This window comes from Crocuta crocuta, unplaced genomic scaffold (assembly GCF_008692635.1).
Source record: "Crocuta crocuta isolate KB4526 unplaced genomic scaffold, BGI_CrCroc_1.0 scaffold282, whole genome shotgun sequence".
Classification (NCBI taxonomy): Eukaryota; Metazoa; Chordata; class Mammalia; order Carnivora; family Hyaenidae; genus Crocuta; species Crocuta crocuta.
In genome coordinates this window covers 6271928-6290920 of record NW_027529174.1, presented here as the reverse complement: position 1 = coordinate 6290920, position 18993 = coordinate 6271928, and the positions used below count along the sequence as shown (strand labels likewise).

General features: G+C 38.6%; 1 protein-coding gene and 1 non-coding gene across 4 annotated transcripts in view; one reads left to right on the top strand and one right to left on the bottom strand.

Moving 5' to 3' along the window:
* The window catches only part of FRYL (FRY like transcription coactivator), a 268402-nt gene that overhangs the window by 35360 nt on the left and 214049 nt on the right, over positions 1 to 18993 (bottom strand). For all 3 annotated transcript variants that reach the window (XM_077757811.1, XM_077757813.1, XM_077757812.1), the window contains exons 44-51: positions 18706 to 18896; positions 17345 to 17439; positions 15471 to 16078; positions 15051 to 15148; positions 10176 to 10346; positions 7833 to 7973; positions 4772 to 4969; positions 101 to 262 (exon numbers count right to left, since the gene is read on the bottom strand). In XM_077757811.1, coding sequence (XP_077613937.1) covers positions 101 to 262; positions 4772 to 4969; positions 7833 to 7973; positions 10176 to 10346; positions 15051 to 15148; positions 15471 to 16078; positions 17345 to 17439; positions 18706 to 18896 — 1664 coding nt within the window. The remainder of the gene's footprint in view (positions 1 to 100; positions 263 to 4771; positions 4970 to 7832; positions 7974 to 10175; positions 10347 to 15050; positions 15149 to 15470; positions 16079 to 17344; positions 17440 to 18705; positions 18897 to 18993) is intronic.
* LOC144226424 (small nucleolar RNA SNORA67) lies at positions 1619 to 1731 on the top strand. The gene has a single exon (XR_013333636.1). It is a non-coding gene; the product is annotated as a small nucleolar RNA SNORA67 (small nucleolar RNA).

The window sequence follows — 18993 nt, the reverse complement described above, 5'->3', positions numbered from 1 at the left end:
GTGAGGATAACTGATAAATAAAACAAATTCTCAAGCTGCCATGCATACAACAAAATTGATTCTCCTACAGACGTTCAGTTTTTATTTTTTTTTAACATACCTGTGATAACTGCGGTCTTTTCCAGCTGACAGGAACCAAGGCATTAGAATTAGAGCCAGAAGAAGTGGAAGAAGTACTCCTCGTGACTGCAATAACTTTGGGTTTCCCGTTTCTTCCAGCTGCGCTATGCTGATCCCCATACTTATTTCCAATAATTGGTGTCTGCACAGAAACAAAAAGGACAGTGTTTGACTCGGATATTTCAATATAAAAGGATTAGTAGTGGATCTATTAGGATAATTTTTTTTTACACACAACCAAAAAAAAAAAAAAGGCAAAAGAAGAAAAGACTATTTAGCATGAAGTAGATGTTACAAAAATCAAATGTAATGATGTCTTTCATTAAATTTATTTATTTTTCAAGTTTATTTATTTAGGGGTGCCTGGGTGGCTCAGTCGGTTAAGCGTTAAGCGTCCGACTTCGGCTCAGGTCATGATCTCATGGTTCGTGGGTTCGAGCCCCGTGTCGGGCTCTGTGCTAACAGCTCAGAGCCTGGAGCCTGTTTCAGATTCTGTGTTTCCATCTCTCTGACCCTCCCCTGCTTGTGCTCTCTCTGACTCTAAAAACTAAATAAAAAACATTTAAAACAAAATAAAGTTTATGTACGTACGTACATACGTATGTATGTACGCATGCATGTAAGTAAGTAAGTAAGTAAGCAAGCTAGCTCTATACCCAATGCGAGGCTTGAACTCATGGCCCCAAGATCAAGAGCTGCATGCTTTGGGGCTCCTGGGTGGCTCAGTTGGTTAAGCATCTGACTTCAGCTCAGGTCATGATCTTGCAGTCTGTGGGTTTGATTCCGCATTGGGCTCCGTGCTGACAGTTCAGAGCCTAGAGCCTGTATTGGATTCTGCGTCTCCCTCTCTCTCTGCCCCATCCCCACTTACGCTCTCTCTCTTGAAAATAAATAAACATTAAAAAAATATTTTTAAAGAGTTGCATGCTTCAGCTGAGCTAGTCAGGTATCCCATAATGTATAATTTTTTTTTTTTTTTTTTTTTTAAATCAAGAGACTTCATTTCATTGAAAATGACTCTGAGAAAACTAGCAGAAGGCTCACTCCTATTTTATTATTTTCTTTTTAAGTTTGTTTATTTATTTTTCAAGTTTTATTTATTTATTTATTTAGAGAGAAAGCAAAGGCAGAGGAGGAGCAGAGAGAAGGAGAGACAGTATCCTAGGCAGGCTCGGCACCATCAGTGCAGAGCCCGAAATGGGGCTTGAACTCACAAACCCTGAGATCATGACCTGAGCTGAGATCAAGAGTCAGGTGCTTAACTGACTGCACCACCCAGGTGCCCCTTAAGTTTATTTATTTATAGAGAGAGCACGAGTGGGTTAAGGGCAGAGAGAGAGGGGTGAGAAATTCAATCAGGTTCTACACGGTCACAAGCTTGCACTTGTGAACCGTGAGATCATGGCCCAAGCCAAGATCAAGAGTCAGATGCTTAACTGACTGAGCCCCTACTCATTCCTATTTTAAATAGACATCTGCTTTCTTTAAAAACCACCATCTTCATGCTTTCTTCAGGAAAGTAGCAACTTGGAATAAAATCTGGCACGCCTTAGGTTGTTGAGTAAGAGGGGATGTTTGTTTCCTTTGCCTTCCTTTGGCTGCCTAGCACATACACTCCAGTCCCTTCTGAATAGACTGTGTGCTCTTCTCATTGCTGTGCTGAAGCTGTCCTCTCCCCTGACCTAGGCCAGAGGCACTGACGTGCGACAGGTTTCTTTAGTCATCAACTATGACCTTCCCACCAGCAGGGAAAACTACATCCACAGACTCGGTCGTGGTGAATGATGTGGATGTGAAGGTGTGGTGTCAACATGGTGACAGAGGACAAGAAGACTCTTTGAGACATCGAGACCTTCTACAACACCACCACTGAGGAGAGGCCCCTCAACGCTGCTGACCTTACCTGAGGGGCTGTCCTGGACCTAACCCTACACAGGGTTCAGGCCTGAGGGGGCTGAAGAGGAGCAGGAGGGGGGAGAGAAGGGAGCCAAAGGAAGGACTTCCAGTCATTTTTTCTCCTTCGAATAAATGTCACTTTGAGGCAAAAAAACCAAAAAAATCCACCACCTCTACACCCCTCCCCCATGATTATGAAATATATATCCTCTTTGAAAGCTCAGAAAATATTAAAGTGATTTTTAAAAAAACACCTGTAATCTTACCATTCATATTTAATCTATTAACATTTCGGTGTTTTTTCAGTGTATACTGTTACATGCGCTTCAGTCATGTGCTTTGGTAAATATTCAAGCTAAGGAACAATTCCAAAGAGGAAGGCATCTGTGTTGCTTCTCATTACAAATCTGATGGGTAACATTGCCAAATTTATTCCAGTAAAAATTCTATGATTATCCAAAATTCATCCATATTTATTTTTTGGCTGTGTGAAGTGTCTTGAATTTACATTTGGAAGTAATATTCGAGCTCATGTGCATGGCATACAGTCCCTTTACGGTGGGGTTCCTGCTCACCTCCCTAACCTCAACTTTCACCAGGCCCGCCTGAACCTCACACTGCAGCAAAATGGAACCTGCTATTGCTTTCCAAACACACCTTGCTTTTACGGACCTATGTTTTGGCACATGCTGATGCTCTGCACAGAATATTCACCAACCAAAACCCATGATCATCTTTTAATGGGACTCCAGACTATCAGGCCTTCTCTGATACCACACATCTGGGTAATTACACTTGTGTTGGTGATTTGTTTATGTGGCTGTCTTCCCCAGTGCATGTTGAATCCCTGGACCTTGTGTAATTCATCTCTGCTCCTCTACTCCAATGCCTATACATGGCAGGCACTTAGTAATTTTTGAAGAAACAAATTGAAATTAAGTATATCATGTGTTTTTAGAGTTCTTATCACTGCTTTAGACAAGATAATTAAGTTACAATTTCTGACTCAGAAGAAACAGGAAAGCCCAGTTGCTCTATCATATTCCTATACTATCGACTTCATGATAGATATTCTGATACTAACTAAAAAATTAGCAGGGCGCCTGGGTGGCTCAGTCGGTTAAGTGTCCAACTTTGGCTCAGGTCATGATCTCACCGCTGGTGGGTTCGATCCCTGCGTCAGGCTCTGTGCTGACAGCTCAGAGTCTGGAGCCTGCTTTGGATTCTGTCTCCCTCTCTCTCTGCCTGTCCCCCACTTGTGCTCTCTCTCTCTCTCTCAAAAATGAATAGATATTAATTTTTTTTTTAAATTAGCAATAAACATGGTTTCTATCTAAAAAACATGACCCATAAAGTTTTGGATAAATTCTAATACCAAGACTAAACAGCAAAATAATTTTTTTTAATTTATAGGATTCTAATCAATAATATTAAAGAAATTAGGTCTTCCATTTTTATCTTCCTCAACTTCCCTGCAATAGTTTTGTTCAGGAACTTCCTTCTTGAAAAATTCCTTCTTTGGCTTCTAAAAGACTATTTTAATGGCTCCAAGGCCAGTAAGAATGCGCTCAGGTGCTGGAAGAAAAAAACAAAACTAGGGGTTCCCAGCAAGAGTCACACAATTTTATATGAGATCTGTGTTAACGTGACATAGTTAAGAGCCCGGGTTCCCTTCTGCACTCGTGGGCCCTGCCTCTCCCTTTAAAATACTGGGCTTCTAGCCTTATTTTTCCTTTCACAATTTTAACTGCCCATTTATAAAACACTGAAGACCTTAAATTGTTACTTCCACCCAAGTTTTCCTCTAAAACATAAACTCCAATTGCCTATTAGGCAGCACCACTGGCATGTTCAGAATCGGTATATCCAAGGCTGATCTCCTCTCTCTCCCCTTCCTGTGAAGATCTGCTCTCCTGGCCTCCTTCTCTCTCAAAGGTACCAACGTTCAGGCAGTTGTCAAAGCAACTATCCTTGATGCCTCCTCTTCAGCAGTTTCTCTCCTTCCCATCAAACACTGTTTATGACTTCCTTAGTCGTTCTGAAAACCATCCCTTCCCATTTTCTCTACAATTGCCTCCAGACATGCCAACATTATCTTTTAATTATTTGGACAGATTCCTTATTGACTTCCCTCCCCTCCACCCTGGTCTATTTTTCCATCCTGTTGCCAGAGTAAACTTCCCAACATGCAAATCCTACAATTTCCACTCCAGTTAAAAATTATTTAAGAGTTCCCACTGCTTTGAGATAAAACCATCCTGTCACGATGCAGGCAATATCCCTAACCATCTTGCCCCTTCTTCCGCCTTCAGTATTATCTGCCATCATACTCTACACCTCCATTCTCTATAGTCTGTGCTCAAGGTATGGTATAAATTGGGAATTTCCAGAAGACCATGCTTTCTCACACAAGGCTTCATTCATACATGCTGCTTTGTCTTCCATTACTCTCCCTTCCCCATGCTTCCATATATGCTTGCCTAGGGCTACTCTGTCTTTCAACACCAGATCAGGTTAGAGGTACATGCTGTATCTTCCTACAGTACTTTAGTTCCAGCTGAAGCATTTGTCACTATGTTTATTTACCATTTCCCCAAGGGACTGTATGCTTCCTAAGGACGGGCCTTTTCACCCCACCCCCACCCCAATTTCACAGCACCTATCACGTTTCCTACTGAGTATGAGCTTAATCAACACTTGTCAAATGAGAGAAGACATAAATGAACAAATCAAAATTTCTAGTAGAGCACCTTACCTCAGATATATCAAAATGAAAATCTAAGGTCTTCCCAGGCAACTCCTTGGAGACATTATTAAAAATCTTGGTGAAGGATATTTCAGGAGAACCTGTATCTCCTCCATACGTCTTAGGGATATCATTGGGCACAACAAGACTTGCAGAGCGAGACACCACCAGTTTTAATATGTTGAGGGCTTCCTTCCAGTAAGGACTCTGTTTTTTAAAAAAAATGATACACATATAAAAATTACAGATCTATATTTAAATAAGAACAAAAATTTAGTGTATCCTGTTAACGGTGAAAATATTTGTTTCTGCAAAAACTTTCGTAAATCATTCATTTTTACTTTAAGGTCCTTAACAGAGGGTCTGAGTTACGAAAGTTAAGAAAGCTATTATTTCTACTGTCAGATTTAGGAGACATCATATACATTACAATACTAGAACACCTTGCATTTCTCCTAATCAGTGCTTCATAAATATTCATTTAGGGAGTCGAATACAGTAATCTAGCAGTCTTAGTAAACAAAGGGGTTGCATATATGTGAACTTTCTAGATAAATGAAGTTTATGGCTTTAAGACTCTAAACTTTAACTATTTTAAATCTTGGAGGCAAACAATTTTTAATGCATATTTTCTTTTTCAGACATAAAAATGTTTTAAAAACTAAAAAAGTTTTAGATTTTTCTTGATGACCCAAGCTCAAATCTGAAGGGTAGGATTGTCAGGATTCCTAATTTTGATTAATCATTGCATCTAAACTGATGTTCTCAGGGGTTACTGAATTGTATAAGGTGAGTTTTTTGCCTGTACATATATAGAAGCTATGTTCTTTGAGCTATTTTTCTGCTTTTAGTTTTTGTGTATTTCTACCAACACAATTTAAAGTGATTTACGTGGCAAATGTACTTGTAGATATTAAAGAACAAATGTTTATCTTGTTAAGGGTGATATTGTTAATAAGATTTATATTATTTTAAAAGACCTAATCTTTTAGAGAAACTTAAAAATTATGTATGAATAAAATGGTATGATGTCTAGGATTTGCTTCAACATAATCTGGAGGGGTCAAAGGAGTGAGGAGAATAGAAATGAAATAGAAAAATGAGTTGATTGTTGAGCTGGGTGATGGGTACAGAAGTAGGCATTCATTACACTATTTTCTCTATTTTTATATTTATTTGAAACTTTCTATAATAAAAAGTATTTCAAAAAGCTAAAAAAACATGTACTTGTAGAGAAGAATCAATTTCTAATAAAGAATTTACAGTATTTTTTTTTTTACCATCTGAAAAGCAAACATGTCAAAAATGTTTTTTGACTGATGGTAACATAATCACATCTCAGCCTTGTGCTGTACATATTGATTCACAGCTGACCATTCTGTCAACAACAAAAAGGAAGTGAAAAATCATTGGCAGAGCTGAGTTATCCAATATGTTTACTAACCTCTTGACATGAAGACACCTAAAGCACAGAATATTTAATAATTATAAAAATGTCCACGTAGACATTGTGACATTTTAAACACATCAAAGTTAAAAAAAAAAAGTAGTCTGTATTTAACAAAGTTATGATGAAGTAAACATCATCATTTTTTTCTGACCGAAATAATTAGAAGCTCTGGGCACTGTAAAAAGCTAAACGTTTTTCAGGGATGTTTCTATAAATTATACTGGTAGTTGGGCCTGAATACAAGATTATCAGGAGGCATTCCATTCTGTGAAATGTTTAATGTTTGAATAAAGCAGATGTCACTTAGCTGTGATGACCCATCAGCTAAATACGACTTTGGTTCTTAAAAGGAAATTTGGGCCAACATTTTGAAATTAGGAGATTTTACAGAAAAACTAACATTTCCAGCTTCTCTTCACAAGTTAGAAGTTCTGGCTACAGTGGGTTCTGTATTCCAACATGGCAGCTGTGAGGGGAAGCTAAACGTTGTTCCTGTTAGATGGGGAGTGTGCCACTCACTTAGTCAGAAGTCTGTGTCCTCTGACAGTTACTTGCTTGCCCAGGGGACATGTGAGCTTGTGGTTCTGAATATAAAATAATGCATCTATGTTTTATAAGTTAGTAATTCAATGTGGTGTGTGTCTGTGGGAGATCCAGCAAGCATTTGAGGAGTTAACTTCTTACACCTTGAGAAGAAAAGAAAAATGTGCTTCAGAAAAAAATATGTAATTGTTATTTGGTGAAGCCTTACTCATTCAGAGAGAAGACAGAGAAGAAAATCAGGGTCACCTAAGAATCTTCTGTTTTTTTGAATATTTGCATTCACTGATTTTCAAGGGAATATAAAAGGACTCTGGATTACCGAACAGAATAATGGAAACCAAAAGAGTTTTATTACTTTCAGATATGGGCTAAGACACAAACTCATGGCTAGCCAAGCATTTCCATTTGTAAGTTTTGCTTTCTTGAATGCAAATATAACTGGGGTAGAAACAAAATATTAATCTATTAAGGCTCTTAAAGAGTTTGCTCTCCTTGATAAGTTGTATCCACAATACTGATCTGCTCAGCAAGACCTTTCTTAACAGGCAATTCAATGGTGAAATTCAGTACAGATCAGACTGAGACTTATCATCATTTACAGGGTTTAAATCAAGTCTGACTTCCTACTTGCTAAATATCTGGACTCCTTCTATCAGACAGAGAAAGTACCTCTAAAATACACTCTACAAAGAGCTCTTCTCCTTCTGAAAGTAGTATCTGTTCATTATTAAAATCTGGTTAGTGGCAGGTACCAGAGTCACAAGTATACTGTCCAGAGGTGATGACAGCTGCCACTCGTTACATTTTTTCCAGCCATTAATGACATGTATATTCAGAGATGTAATGATTAATCAAAATTAGAAATCCTACCAATCCTACCATTCAGATTTTGCTTTTTGTCACTTACATTAAGAACATTTTTTCCATGTCATAAATATTCCTGGAAACATGACTTAGGTTAGGGACTACTTCCCTATTCTTGGAACTCTCAAGTGTTTTTTTGTTTTTTTGTTTTTTTTCATGATTATCACTGTTTTACAAGGAATTGTTCTATACATAAATTTTGTAGTCACTCACCTGTACATATTTGCCAATAATCTTTATGATCTCCAGATTAAACTGCTTGACCGGGGCAGCAGAGAGGTCAATGTGACTCAAAAGACTATAGATGATCTGTAGTAATGACTGTTGCATGCTGGACAATCCTTTCTCTAACAGCTAAAAGTAATAGAAAAAGTATAATTTCATTAGGTTAAGGAAAATTCAGTATTTATATTTATGATGTTGAAAAACAGAATAGATTTAATCCACGATTTTATGCTTAGATGATCAGAAATCCAGAGACTAATAAATAATAAAGGTAAAAGATAATGTCTATTACTATTATCTTGTCCTTGGTTCAGAAAGGATCAATAGATAATTATTTTTCAGATGTCTTAATCTTAGTGTTTTCTTTCATTTCCTTGGCTAATTTAAGTTGAACACCACTTATTGCAGGTTAAGAAAAAAAAAACCATCCTACCACCATCGCCAAAGAAGAACTAGCCCCAAACCATTCATACTAGCCGCCTATGATCTTAGACAAGTTTCTTAACCTCTGAGTCATGATTTTTTTAAAATAATAAAGTAATCACACTATCAATATTGTTTGCAGGACACTTAAATATATGAGGTTCTAAATATACATAACTAGTTTCAGTACTATTGTTAGTAATAATTTCAGAATTAACAATAATAATAAAACGGGGCAAAGCATTCTCTCTATAGAGTGAACAAATGTCACCATACAAGGCATACACAGGCTGTCCTGTGCCAGTTCCAGACTTCATGACCCCATGATTGGAGAAGTAGTGCTGCCTTAATGGTGAGCTTGACGGGGGTACCACTGTGAAGCTGGTCTAAGAAGCATAAATTCAAAGCCAGTAAGAATAGGCTTAGGAAGTTACCCTTGGTTTTATGTTGGCTCTTGTCCTAAAGGTATAAGATAAGCCTAGAGACTTGCATTTATTCAGGTTAAGAAGCTGTCACACAGTTTACATGGTCAGCTTGCTCTTTTTTTTTTTTTTTTAAGATTTTTAAATTTTTTTTTAAGTAATCTCTACACCCAACATAGGCCTCGAATTCACAAACCGAGACGAAGAGTCGCATGCTCCACTGACCGAGCCAGCCAGGCACTGCCCCTGCCATCATCAGCTCTCTTAAATGGAAGGTTAGGGGGAGCAAACCTATCAAAACCAACACCTTAAAAATGCACACCAGACCTACACTGGTTTTTAGGATAGCTCTAAAGCATTCTATGATAGTCAGTATCAGTGATATAGCTAAGTTAAGTAGTGTTCTGAGCAATATTTAAAATACCTATTGAGTGATGAATAATTTTTTAAGTTTATACAGTGTTTTAGGTTTAATTTTTAGAGGTCAGTTTTTAAAAAGGAAGGTACCACTTTACTATAAGCTGAGAAAAAATTTTAGTAAGAATTTCTTCCTTTTGAGATTCTTTGTGTAGATCTACTCAATAATTCACTTTTTCAGGCATGAAGTTACTTTCTGAACAAATAAATATTAGTTTTTTTAAAAAAAAATGTTCATTTCTTTTGAGAGAGAGAGTACATCAGAGTGGGAGATAGAGAGGGAGACAGAGAATCCCAAGGAGGCTCCATGCTTTGCCCGGAGTCAGATGCAGGCCTTGATCTTGTGACCAGGAGATCACGACCTGAGCTGATACCAAGAGTTGGACACTCAACCAACTGAGCCACCCAGGCACCCTGATATTAACTTTTTATAATATTGTAGGGCTAGGGTTTTTGTAATTCCATCTTTAGCCACTCAAATAATATTTTAGATCAGGAAGCAAACATATTATCAAAATAAGAACTTACCCAGCAAAAATGCTTTTGCATGCCACTTTATTCTAGAAAGGACTTCACAGTCAAGGACTATATTTTTAGAAACAAAATATAACCATTCCCTAGAATCAAAACCACTGAAAACCCATTTCTTAGTTGAAATAAAGGTGTATTTACATTACTTTGAGTTTTATGTCACTTAAGGACAGTGAATGTGAAAATATATTTAAATATACTTTATATATATTTAAATGTTAATATGTTTATTTAATATTTTAAATAAAAGTTAATCTTATTTTGAGTTTACATCACTTAAGGACAGTGAATGAGACACTAAACACTGAAAATGAAAATTAAAAAAAAAACATTTTATACCTGAAAGTCTACTTTATGCTTTCTTTATACTTGAAAGGAATGACCCCTATTTTCCTTTTAAAAAAAGATGTTATCTACAGTCACTTTCAAACACAATTTGAGGATTAGTTAGAATCAGTACTGCTTCTAGAAATAGATCCACTTGAAAATTTTGCCACAGAGCAGTTTAAAAAAAGTACATTCCTTTTGGTAAATTTACCTCTGCAAGGTAAGTCACAAGATTAAATGTGGTATCTGAGAAGGAGTCGTGCAGATATCTGCATACTACGTTGATCCAGTTAGAACAGTCTCTGGAGTACGTGTGTGTGCTATACAGACTCATCATGTGAGCCAGATTGACCAGCGCTGGACATTTCTCTTCTGCACACACCTGAAGAACAAAAAAAATAGTTTCATTCACCCCAAACAAAGGCAATTTAAAGTTTAAACTTGATTTTATCCTAAACGTATTTATTTAATCATTTAGAAGTAGGTGTTGAAGGTTTAATGCGTTTTATTTCAATCCAGGAGAAACGTTAAATAAGAGAGGACAAGAGAAGAGGAAAAAAAGCACAAGGTATTATTCCCGAGAGCAGAACTGACTGGGTAACACGGACAGATGTAACAGGCTGAGTGCTTCCACGGGTGTTAAACAGTAGGACTCTCTGGGCGGCCTGCTGCTCTGAAAAACTGCCTTTGGTAAAACCCGTATAGTGTTGTAAATGCTATATATCATTTTATAATTTTGTAAAATCCCTACATGGTTCCGTGCACAATAACTAAACAGGCAGCCTCTACTGGGGAGTTTGCAGCCAGGTTCAAAGATGCAGTGCCAGAGAAGAAATATAGTCTCGAACTCCCCTCCTCCCGCCCCCCACAACCCTCAGGGGAACAGTCAACCGCAGAGACTCTCACATAGGTGACATATTCCAAAGACTTCAGAGATCTGATAAAGCTGAGTGCCTGTAGGATAGACCCCAAACTGCTCTTCAGGAAATCAGCTCCTAAGGTCCTTGGCCAGTAATGTAAGGCCACTTCAACACGTACTGACCTCCTCAAATTTGTTTGATATAGTATTATGGAATCTGAATCAATAAATGTTTGCGGGGGACGCCTGAGTGGCTTAGTTGGTTGAACGTCCAACTTCGGCTCTGGTCGTGGTCTCACAGTCCATGGGATGGAGCCTTGTATCAGGCTTTGCGCTGACTGCGTGGACCCTGTTTGGGATTCTCTGTCTCCTCTCTCTGCCCCTCCCCTGCGCATGCTTGCTCTGTCTCTCTCTCAAAAATAAACATAAAAAAAAAAAAAAGGGAGGATCTTAGTGATCACATGTACCGTGTTTGCTTGTTCCCTGAGTTACTGGTGAGGATGTTCCATGGCCTGCTCTGGGGGACACCTAACAGTGCAGACCTGGGAAAGGGCCACACTAGTCTTTCACTCCCACTCGTCACAGAGCTATCACTGAAAGAGCATCTACTTTTCCTTTTTTCCTTTCCCTCATTTATTCTACCACTTAATTGATGTTGTGTATGTATTTTCACAAACCTAGAGCATTTATTAAAGAAAGTATGGTTGACCCTTCAACAACACGGGATTCAACTGTGTGGGTCCACTTATATGTGGATTCTTCTCGATAAATCTAGTACAGTACTGTAAGCGTATTTTCTTTTCCTTATGACTTTCTTAGTAACATTTTCTTTGCTCTAGCTTACTTTACTGTAAGAATACAGTATACATATAATATACAAAATATGTGTTACCTGACCTGGTAGTGTTATTGGTAAGGCTTACAGTGAACAGTAGGATATTAGTAATTATGTATCAGGGGAGTAAAAAGTCATATGCGATTTTCAACTGTGCAGGGGGTTGGTGCCCCTAACCCCTGTGTTGTTCAAGGTCAACTGTAGAAAATTACTTTTATATATATATATATACACACATGTATATATTTCAACTTTCAGATGAATGTAACTATTATTCTGATTCATCATGTGGACATTATCATTGGATAGGCCTGAAATATGAAGATACGTAAGGCCGTTAAGTCTATTAATAGTACCTTGAATAAGGTATATAATAATAATCTTAATAATAATAACCTTGAAGTTATTTTATAAAATTATTTGAAGTAGCTGGTTTTATGTATTACTCTTTTACCTATAAAACATACACTAGGAAGAAAAAAACTGTTTATGTTTCTTCTTTGTATTTCAAAATATAATAATTAATCATACTATTTTTTTTAAATCACATGATTTTATCATTTCACAATCTGTTATTTTTTAGGAATAATTTTTATATTTTAAAATAAGTTCTTTTTGATGTTTTTAGAGAAAGAGAGCATGAGCAGGGGAGAGGGGCAGAGGGAGAGACAGAGAATCTTCAGCAGGCTCCTTGCCCAGCACAGGGCCTGAAGCAGGGCTCCCTCCCATGACCCAGGGATTCTGACCGAGCCAAAATCAAGATCTGGATGCTCAACCAACTCAGCCACTCAGGCACCCCAGTAAAGTGAGCTCTTTGAAGTAAACCTTTAAAGTATATATTTTTCTGAAAAATAAAACATTCTTCTAGAATTCTTATATTCTTAAAAAATAGGTTTTTAAAGCATCATCTTTTTGTTTAATCTCTAAACCCAACGGGGGGGGGGGGCTGAACTATTTTTAATACCCTGAGATAGAGTCGCATTAAAGCATAATTGTTAAAAACCTATTATTGAAAAGGAACAAAATTCCTAGAAAATATGCTGTGTAATTTTAAAGAAAATAGCTAAATCTGGATTTAATTTTGGAAATCTTGAATTACGAGGTTAAAATATGACTCCAAAAGACTGTCTTATAAGCAAACATTCTTAGCACACTATTTTTGCCATAATGAAGAGCTTAAAAGGACAATATTTGTCCTAAGTGTTGCCTCGTTTTGAAATTCTGTGCTCTCCAAGGGCACAAACAGAACTAGGGACATTTGCATAATGAGGAAGCACATAATGGCAGAAAATTGCTCTCAACGGTTTAAGTGAGAGAATAATTAAAGAATCCATTTAATTCACATCCTGCGGGTTGCTGAAAGCAGAGGGAAGGAACCTTTGTGTGGGGCTCAACAGGAAGAAAACAGACTTAACAACAATTTATGACGCACAGAAAACTGTATTTGATTTCTAAAAAATGAAGAGCTATCTGGAAGTTTCCTGTGCTTTGCTCTGGTCAAGACAGCAGAGGCCTGACCCTCTGAGGGGCATCCACACCCATGGGGCTGGGCTGGGCTCTTATGCCCACCTTCAGCAGTAAGTTCTCAGACAGAAGTTTCACCTGCCATTCTAAATGCTCCTACTTCCCTTATTATAAGATTCATGCTTTTTATTTTTTCCCCCTTTATATGTTCTTTCTTATCTCTCATGAAAAAAAATACTTGTTTATAGTATTTTTTTAATGATGTAGTATGAGAATATTAAAATGAAAGCCATTTTTAATAAATTATTTTGTATCACTTTTAGACCTCATTAATGCAAATACATGTTGGGTGTTTAGGGCAATCATTTTCAAAGTGAAGATATGTTTCCATTAACTATAATGGCTCTCCTTTTTAAACACATGCTTTTAAAATGATTTTGTTAAAAATCTCTCCCTAATTTAGAAATTTACTTAGGGATGGATTCAATAGCATATTTTATTACATATGATCTTGCCATTTATTAACTATTATCTATCAAGGCAACAAAAGGTTTCTACTTTTGTGACTCTCTTCCTGTGATTAACTGGGCTGGGATAACCCCGGAGGGAAATCTGGCCTTACCAGTCTTGGCATTTGGACACTTGCTGAAGCGGGTGTTTTCGGTGCCCTCGCCATGCTCGCTCTTCGCCGTTACTGTCGTGTTACTTGTTAGGTGACCCTCAGCTTTTAAACGGTTGCTTATAGAAAAAGCTCTTCCACAGAATTTTACTTGCGTATTTCCTTCTGCTGCAGACTTCTCTGCTTTTTCTCCCCCTGCTTTAGCTAGGTCAGTGTACACTGCTATTCACTCATCTCTCCCGGCCTCCGAGTTTCCGGCTGTCCGTACCGGACTTGTCCATTTACAGAACTCCTTCTTATAATTGTTTATATTTGCAGTTGGTAAAGCCTTTTATTCTAAGACTCATTAATTGACCACCCCCCCAAATAGAAAAAAAAGAAAGAAAGAAAATTAAGAAGTTTAAGCAGAAGGCAAAATATTTGGCTTATTTTTCTTGAGAGGAAATGATTTTAAAAGATCATTCTTGTTTAAAAGTACGAACAAGAGCTCTAACACTTTCAAGCAAGTGTTAACAGATGACTTAAAAAGAGCTACATTCCTGTTTCAAGAAACAATGGGAGGGAAAGAGCCAAATAAGGAAGGGAAAAGAACGAAGCCAGCAAAGAGAGATGAAGAGAATGTTAAAAGGAAAAAAAAAGGCAAAACTAAAAGGAGAGAGAACTTTCGGAGCCACAAAAGGTGTTTTGCCCTCTTATTCTCAGGGCCTTTGCACATGCAATTTCTCGTGCCTGGAAAACTTCTACCCTCAGCCCTGTTCCCTGTCTCTCCTCCAGGGATCTTATTTTGGTTATTCCTATTCAGCCTGCAGTGGCTGCTTGGAGAGGACTTCCACTAGGCAGACTGTTGCTTCCTGTGTCCCTAGCGTACTGTCTTTCACTGCACATATCAGACTCTATGGTGACTGTCTACTATTATACCCCTACTGTAAGGCCCACAGGAGCAAGTATGCCGACTACTTTGATTACCACTGCATTTCTGGCACCTAACCCGGTGCTCAGCAAATATTTGGTAGTAAACAAATGAATGAATTGGAAACTGAGAGAGAAGTAGAAGATAAAAGTAGGGAAAGGGAACAGAAGAAGACTGAGACTCAGAGAAGCTTTCCTCTAAACAATTTTATTCACTGTGATTTGAACAGCGGTAGCTTACACCATGACTGTAAAACTCCTTTATATGCAGGAAAAGAATGAAAATTTAGATGTGAAATTCACAGAGGAAGTGAGGGTAGAAGATTTTTAAGAGATTCCCCCCTTTAAGATAAACTCCGGAAAAGTTGAGTGTTTATCTTTCAGCATAACATTTGCTTACCTTTGCTATTCGACTAGCTGTTTCTTTGCAAAACTGAGTTGGGCTGTCAAAATGCTGGATTAAGTGAGGCAATAAGCAAAGGATGTTAAGAGGAAAGCCTATCAAAAAAAAAAAAAGCAAACAATAACCAATTTTATTGCACATTATTTTAAAAATTCACGGTATTTTTGATGGCTCGTGAAAACCGTTTTCTTTTTATTTCCTGGAGCACCTGATCTTCTAAATTCTTTTTGTTTTCTTTTTTCTTTTTTTTTTTTTTTTGCTTTTACCAAAGAACTTAAGCTATCTCACATATTAAAGACAAACAACCAACCACCCATGACTGTTTGTGGAAAAGCAGAAATTAGGGTTCAAAACAAATGACTGGCTTACGTTCCTCTACATTACAAAGCAGAGCTGCTGCCGCGCTAAGAACATCACCTGACAACTGGGAAGGATCCACCAGCGTGTGTTTGGAGACAGCGATGAGTCTGCTGAGGAGATGCACTGTCACCTCTTGTGTGGAAACGGAGGTGAAACCCTTGAGGAAGAGCTGCTGAAGGCCCGGAAAGTTATTCCACTTCAACTTGCTTTGTACGTTTTCAATCTTCTCTCGACTCTCTGATTTATCCAAAGGCAAATGGATAAGCAGTTTGTTGAGAAGCCTGAGAGCCAGGAGGTACTCATATTCATAATCTGATTCTAACAGCGACGCTGCTATCCAAAAGATGGTGGCCATCAAGTTGGCAGGCTCAGTAGTGGACTGCACATCATATATCCCTTTCTCTCTGAGAGAGGAAAGGCTTCTAGTCCTTGCTAAACTACTGCTATGGTTTATCCGTCCATCCATTATATCCAGTGTGTTACTCCGCCGCCGGTCACCTCTTCGGTCACCAATTAAACTTAATCTCAAAGAGTTACTTCTTGCATTACTGTTATATCCCAGATAACTGCTACTATTAATGGGACTTGTGCTTAGATTGAGTTGTCCAGTGCTTTTCCTGTTAGCTGCATACTTGTTTCCCATTATAGGATCATGGTATGAGGTTCTTTACAGAGGAAAAAAAAAAAGAAGAAGAAGATAAATGCATGTACAATTAGTTCTTTGGCTACATTACTTTTACTCTCAAAGACACTGACAGGGGCGCCTGGGTGGCTTAGTCGGTTAAGCGTCCGACTTTCGCTTAGGTCATGATCTTGCGGTTCGTGGGTTCGGGCCCCGCGTCAGGCTCTGTGCTGACTGCCGGCTCAGAGCCTGGAGCCTGTTTCAGAGTCTGTGTCTCCCTCTCTCTCTGACCCTCCCCTGCTCACGCTCTCTCTCTCTCTCTCTCTCTCCTAGAAATAAATAAAAATATTAAAAAAAAAAAAAAAAGACACTGACAAAACAGTCACCGTTATCAGGAAAAATTATGTTTCAGTATCTGACTTCACTTAATCAAATTTCAGTTCTCTCCTCCACATTAAAGCAAAATGTGCAACAGTCTCTTTCCTACTGTGGCCAACTTTCCTGTGGGTTGGATGACATGTGATTTGAAGTGAAAATTCTGCTACTGTTGTCACTGACCACTTTCAGCTCTGGGATTTAGGGAATATTACATCCAAAGCAGACCTCATTTGTCTTCTCCCCAAAGTGGATGGGCCCCATGTCCTTGTTTCTGCTAATGCACACTCTTTACCCACCCCCATCAAGGTCAAAAATTTGTTTGATTTCCCCTCCCTCATATCCAATTATCACTGATTTAAAAACAATGACAGAATGCTTCCTGTGTGTGCCAGCAGTAGGCACAAGCTAGGAATACTGACGTCTGTTGGGGGCGACGGATATGTGAAAATGTACAGCTTGTTAACTGCTTCATTCAATTATGAAGAAAACACTGTGGGAACCCCCAACATGGAGTAAGTACCACTGCCCTCAGGGAGTCAGACCCACCTGAGGGTCCTGAAGAATAAATCATTTGGGATGTGCAAGGAGGAGAAAGTAGGAGGAGAGGAACAATTTGGAGAAGGTGTGAGTCGGGGGGGGGGGGTCAACGGGACTTCGAGTGCAGCGGGAATGCAGCTGGGCAGTGAGGCCGAGTCGTGTGGCAGCAGAGGGAGCTCTGACCGGCCGTGACCGGAACACCACCGCCACTCAAAGCGCTGGGACTCTTCGCGTAGCCCCACTGTCCGAGGCTCCTTTTCCCACTGCTGATCCGTCTGAATGTTTGGGATCATTCCCACCAGCAATACTGGGAACACTTTATGTTACAGTGATGTGTATTCAGCTATGGGAGTTCTACGTACGAATCTACAGTCGGTCTGGCTTAAATTCTTACTGAGAAAGAGCAGAAAGAAGGTCATAATGCTTCATGGTTTCGGCCAAAGTGTCAATCGCAGACTCCAAAGTGAGAAGGAGTTCAATCACAAACCCCTAGGAGAAAAGGCAGGTCTTAATTCATTATGCTCTGGGAGAAAAAGGAAATTAGAATGGACTTCCCGAGGAGATTTAAAATCAGAACAAACTCTACATTAATATTACAAAATGATTAAACTCTTGAACAATCTTGCTGATTGATGAAAACTCATCAAACTAATGGTTATAATGGCACCACAACTTACCCAAAGTTGCATAGGCCAAAAATCTACGAGTCATTTTTGTTTCTTTCTCTCACATCTAAATTAAATCCATCAGCAGGTCTTGAAAATACTACTTTTAAAATGTATCTGAAATCTGACCCCACTCTATATTTTCATAGCCTCCCTTAAGCTGAAGTACTACCATTTCAGCATGGATTTTTACAAGAGCGTCTTAAATGACTCCCATTGCCTTTTTAAGGGCTCTACCTAGGAGTAAATTTTTTAAATAGCAAATTATATCCATCACCCTGCTTTCAAAGTCTATGATATTGTTTGCCATCACTTATAAGTAAAATCCGATCTCTCACTAGATCTCACATAATCTAGGCCTGCCCCCATCAATCTCCAGATGCTAGACACCCCCATCCAATACACTAGCCATACTGGTTTATGTTTCATGTTCCTCAAAAAAAGGCCTACTGCTTCTGCCACAGGGCCTTTGCACTTACTGGTCTTATTTCTCTGCCTGAAACGTTCTTCCATATTATCACAGGACTCACTTCATTTACGCATGTGTTTAAAACTCACTGTCCCAGATGATCACATATAAAACAACTCCCTCTCCGATACCACTCTAATCCATTGCTCTATCTTCTTACTTTCATAGCATTAATCACTAAATAAAATTGTGTTACACATTACTGGTGGATTAGAGGAAATGTGAGCTCCAGAATGCCAGGAACTCTATCTTGGTTGCTACCAGATCCCTAGTGTCTACCCCAGTGTTAATAAAATCATTAGTTTGCATAGACTTAAGTTCTCTACTGCATTATTTCACTTCATTTACCTTAACGATTCAACACTCTATTTCACATTTAAATTTAAATCTCAGGATAATATGCAAGTGTGTAAATGTAAAGCTTTCTCTGAGACGCACTGAAGTATCTGATTCAATTAGTAAGTTATTAAGCATCATTTACAAAACTTTGTTTCTTAATTCTTTGCCTGCCTGTTAGCATTTGACACAAATGAATTCTACGTAACCATTATCTTGCTTGGCAAATGAGTCTTTGACAATGAGTAGCCGCTCAATGGCTGCTGACCGAATTTAATGCAATACCTGTGCATCTTCCCCTGGATCCCCTACGGTTTCTACAAGTCTGGAGAGAACATCAGAAAGTGTAGTTGCAGAAAGAGGCTGCTTTAGGGCCCTGAAAATCTGGAAGGACCTCCCAGCATAGTGTCGAGAAGAACAAGAAAGTGCTGTTTGTAGAGCAACTTCACTAAGATGATGTTCCAGATGCATTCCTTCTGTGAAAACAAAGGAGATGAGTAAGTGCTTCTTGTTGCCTGGAAGGCAGGGCTATTGTCAGAGGCTAAGCATTTTAAACCCGGCGCCCAGCACAGC